General features: G+C 43.3%; 1 protein-coding gene across 1 annotated transcript; it reads left to right on the forward strand.

Annotated features, from left to right (window-relative positions):
* Positions 1–2,445: 2,445 nt before the first annotated feature.
* LOC147635734 (pentatricopeptide repeat-containing protein At1g08070, chloroplastic-like) lies at positions 2,446–3,870 on the forward strand. Its single transcript, XM_086802308.1, has one exon. The coding sequence runs from the start codon at positions 2,446–2,448 to the stop codon at positions 3,868–3,870; it is 1,425 nt and encodes a 474-aa protein (XP_086658434.1).
* Positions 3,871–4,649: the final 779 nt, after the last annotated feature.

A 4,649-nucleotide genomic window follows, 5' to 3' on the forward strand; every position in this document is an offset into this window, starting at 1 on the left:
GAAGAAGTGTAACTACTCTAGTTTGTTGCCCCTTACTTGAACTACTTGGCTGAGTGAGGAGTAGCTCAATGTGGCAAGGAGAAGACATCTAAGGGTCGGTACACCTTTGTGTTGTTGAATACCTCTTACGACCTCTTAAGAATCGTTACGGCCTTTGGCATGCTCTTGGGTTCCCTCACTAGATCTATGATTGGCTCTGGGATAGAATCTAGGATATATTGAGGTGAGGTTAGTGGTTCGTACTCAACCACTTGCTCGAGCTTTCTAACAAGTTCTTGAGCTTGTTTCATTTGTTCTTTCTCCAACATAGGGTTGGGTACTCTTTGAGTTTCTTTAGAAGGTTTGTGTAGTTGATGGGCTTCTTTTCTTTGGAAAGAGTTGGTTTGAGCAGGAGATCACTTATTATCTTTGCTAGGGGGCACCTTGAAGCTCTCATCTGAACCACTTTCAATGGTCACACGACATCGCATTATCCTTTGATGTGCATTGCACTTTCATGTACTATTAGGTGTGTTCTTATTTTGGACCTCCAGTTCCAATCCTTGAGCCTTTTCTGGCTCTATAATGTTACCTTTGAGGCTTGCAACTTTGGCTCTTTGGCTGTCTTTAAGGTTGAGGCTTGAGCTTTCTGCTTCTTATCTACCTTGGATGTCTCGTTGGCCAACTACCCTCAACTAGGTTTGGAGCCTTAGTTGACATTCATACTTAGAGAGGATTACTAGGGTGTGTACAAATGGATTAGCATTAGCATCTTGACATAATAAGAATGCAAGAAGATGATTAAGACTAATGACAAAACTAGAGCATAATAACAAGATAAGAGATTTAACAAAAAGCTCATATGATATTGGATTAGATAGAGGGCCTTTATATAGGCTTGAGTACATCTCCATTAGCCATTAATTAGGATTGATTAAGCCATCTCCTAATCCTGCCTAGGTTTGAAGGCCACCTCCCTTGAAGTGAGCACATACTTGGGCCTTTTCTCACATTCTTCTAGGTGCCTTATTTTGGCCTCCTTTTTGGGTTGGACATTCCACATACACCTTTATAATTGGGCCTTTTCTTGAGCCTTTGAACCTTAGTCTATGACTAATATAACTCATGCATCATTTGTGGGTCAAATAGTAGTCCCGCTTGCTCCTAACATTCACCTAACATCACTTGCTATTTTCTACGATACTCCTCAAGTGATGAACTACTACCACCATACATACACTGGATCTACAATTTTAGTCATTTTTCATTTTCTAGGGTGGTCTATCTTAGGCTGTCTCATAGGCTACAATGTTGGCTTGGGGCTTGTTAAGTTCAAAAGGTTAATAGTGGATGGAGGAACATATATGTAAACACAAATATGCTTTTCGTTTTCTCAACACTCTACTTTGAGGTATTTTTCTTTCTTTTTTCGCCTTCAACCCTTTTTATAAGGTTATCTTTGAATATCTATTAGATGAGACGTTAGCCTCGATTAGTTAATTTGACTAATTAATATGAGATGAAATCGAGTGAAGAAATAATGTATGATAAATTTAATCTAGTGTCGAGACATCTAAAATGTTTTCTTACGTAAACACTCGAACAACTAATACAAGATGAATTTGAGTGAATTATTAATTAACAAATGTTTTTCTTACGTAAAACAACTAATTTGAGTTTTCCCACGAGCCCGTGTGTTTATTGCGGGCGGGCCAGGCAATCAAGTGTGTGAAACCACCCATGGCTTTTAAGGGTTTTTGCGATCGTTCGTATCCTGGGCGTCAGTTTTCAGCTGTTTCAAAGCAAATGTAAGAATAAACCTCATTTTCTGATAGTTTCATCTTGTAGCACGTAAGACGTAGGGTTATATGCATGTTTATCTGATAGTGGAGAGTCTGACCAAGGCTGGTGGGGCTCTCTTGGACATCTCAAATACATAATCAATCACCCTTGTACCTGCATCTAACCCCACAACTGTAAGTAAGAGGTCGTGCTATGATGTGGACGATGTCTCCAAAGCTTGAGACCTACTACACTCCATGAACCGTGACAGACTGAACAAGCAGGATCTTATGCGTGTACACATGCAGCAATGCTCATGAGTCTTGTAAAGAAGTTGAACGGATCCTGAACATGGCAATCTTGTGTACCTACCCACAACTTTTAACATGAGCAACACTCATGGATGCATCTGAGGCTGTCGATTCATGGAGAAAAGTTCTGGAACATGGTGATACATGTATTATGGACATTGATGGTAGATGCCAGGAAATGGACATGATCTATGGCAACATGTATGTGTTTAGACATTGATCATGTGATGTACTCTTAACAGGATCCATGAGTACAGAGGCTCATGAAATGACACCACCACATGGCCACCTTTGGATGTTGATGGTAGATCTCAGGAAACGGTCTTTGCATGGGCACTAGTACGTGTTTGTGAGCAAGAATGAAGACACTGACATGGGTCAGCTGCCAGAGGGACGAGGAATCCTTTCCAGCCTTGCCTTTCTCTTGAGACAATATGGTAAACAGAAGGCACTTTCTGATGGTAAGCGAGCCCATAACCACATCTACAGCTTAGGTTATGATTATAGCAGATTCTTGGCCAATTGGGTTGTCCAAATGTATGGAGAGTGTGGAAGCATGGAGGATGCACAAGCTGTGTTCGAAAGAATACGTAGTCCGAACATACACTCTTGGACTATACTCCTCACAATGTATGCACAAAACGGTCGTCTGGAGGATGCAAAGGCAGTGTTTTACAGAATGCCTGACCGGACTGTAGTTTCATGGAATGCCATGATGGCAGCATACATTCAGAACGGGTCTGGAAAAGGTGCTGTAGGTCTACTTTATAGGATGTATTGTGAAGGCGTTCAACTAGACAATGTAAGTTTTCTCTGTGCTGTGGATGCCTGCACTACTCTGGAACAGCTCAAACAGATCCATGTTTCCATAGCCGAAAGCGGTTACATTCAAGACTTGGTGGTAGGGACCGCCCTTCTTACTATGTATGGCAGGTGTGGGTGCGTGGAGAATGCAAGAACTGTGTTTGGAAGCATCGTGGATCGTGACAACTCATGTTGGAATGCCATGATGGCAGCATTCGCCCGAAATGAGCATGGCCAAGAAGCTTTGGATCTCTTTTGTCAGATGCAGTGCGCTGGGATGAAGCCCGATGTGGTCACTTTCGTATGTGTACTTGATGGATGTGCGAGCTTGTCTGCTCTAGTGGAAGGGCATGTCATCCATGCTTCCATAGTGGACAACGAAATCGAAGTTGACCATATCCTTGGGACCGCTCTTGTTGACATGTACGGAAAGTGTGGGAGCTTGCACGACGCAGTTTGTGTGTTTTCCAGGACGCCTCACGAGAATGTCATATCGTGGAATGCCATAATTGGTGTGTTTGCTCAAAATGGGCATGGCAAGGAGGTCTTGAATCTGTTTTATCAGATGCAACTAGAATGCGTTGAGCCAGACTATGCAACCTTCATCAGTATTCTTACTGCATGTAGTCATGCAGGATTGGTGAACCTTGGCTGGTATTTTTTCCTTTCCATGGGTAGAGATTATGGCATTCAACATAATATTGACCACTTTGGCTGCATGATTGATCTTCTTGGTCGTGCGGGGCACTTAGATGAGGCGGAGCATTTGCTTAACAGAATTCCATTGGAAGTAGATGATGTTACATGGCGCAGTTTGCTTGGTGCATGTAAAATCCATGGTGATGTGGAGCGCGGGATCCGCACTGCAAACAAGTGTTTTGCGTTAGATCCAGAGGATGCAGCACCATATGTAACCCTTCTAAATATTCATGCTGTGGCTGGTAACCTTGCATGGGGCAAAACACATGTTTGCCAGAATGCCTTATCAGAGTGATGTCTCTTGGTACATGCAATTCCATGCCCAGGCAGAACAGGCGCACATGCTTTCTTAGCATTCGAGATCGAAAGTTCAAGCACCATTAGTAAGGCCTTCAAATGACTAGTCATGCTGTTAGGGGTTACTCTGCATGGTTTCGATGAACTTACTAGGTAGTTCTCCCAGGACATTTGGTCTTGCTCTTGCCATAGCTCAAAATTTTGATTCTTTACCAAAAATAAAAAATAATTTTGAGACAACCAGATTCAGATATTTTGTGATTGCTCTCCCTTACCGAAAAAGAGATCCTTGTTCCATTAGTAAAATGGATGTGTAATGCCAATTGAGATCCCATCCTCGACCGAAGACGAGAAAGACCCTAGATGTGCTGAAAAGCTGCCCATTGGTCTTGCATATACCCTAGAGCTGCTGGTGATGGACGTCGCTCGGAGGACTCGATGAACTTGACTTGCCATGCTCTCATATTACTGATCATCATCTCCCAGTGGAAACGGAAAGGCGTGGTCGAAGCCCACTGTGTAACGGGTGCCTGCCTAGCCACTGTGAGACATGGCTCTCTGTGTTTGCTGATGAGCGCCAGTTTTCCCCAGCTTCCTTCTGGAGAAGCTCTGTTCTCCTTTCTCAACAAGGACGCTCAGGCGAAGCAGCAACAGCAGCACCACATGTTTTGTGAGCGGCTGCTTCTCCTGGCCCTTCTGCAGGCACTGTCAGCCTAGTATGCTTCCTCTTCTTCTCTTGGGAACACCTACAGGCACTTTCTGCTGCTCTTTCTAATG

Source organism: Cibotium barometz, chromosome 9 (genome assembly GCF_041138505.1).
Source record: "Cibotium barometz isolate CiBa-2024 chromosome 9, ASM4113850v1, whole genome shotgun sequence".
NCBI lineage: Eukaryota > Viridiplantae > Streptophyta > Polypodiopsida > Cyatheales > Cibotiaceae > Cibotium > Cibotium barometz.

Bases quoted from the DNA above. Each gene is read 5' to 3' on its own strand.
- LOC147635734 (XM_086802308.1), top strand. From the start codon at position 2,446: ATGGGTCAGCTGCCAGAGGGACGAGGAATCCTTTCCAGCCTTGCCTTT.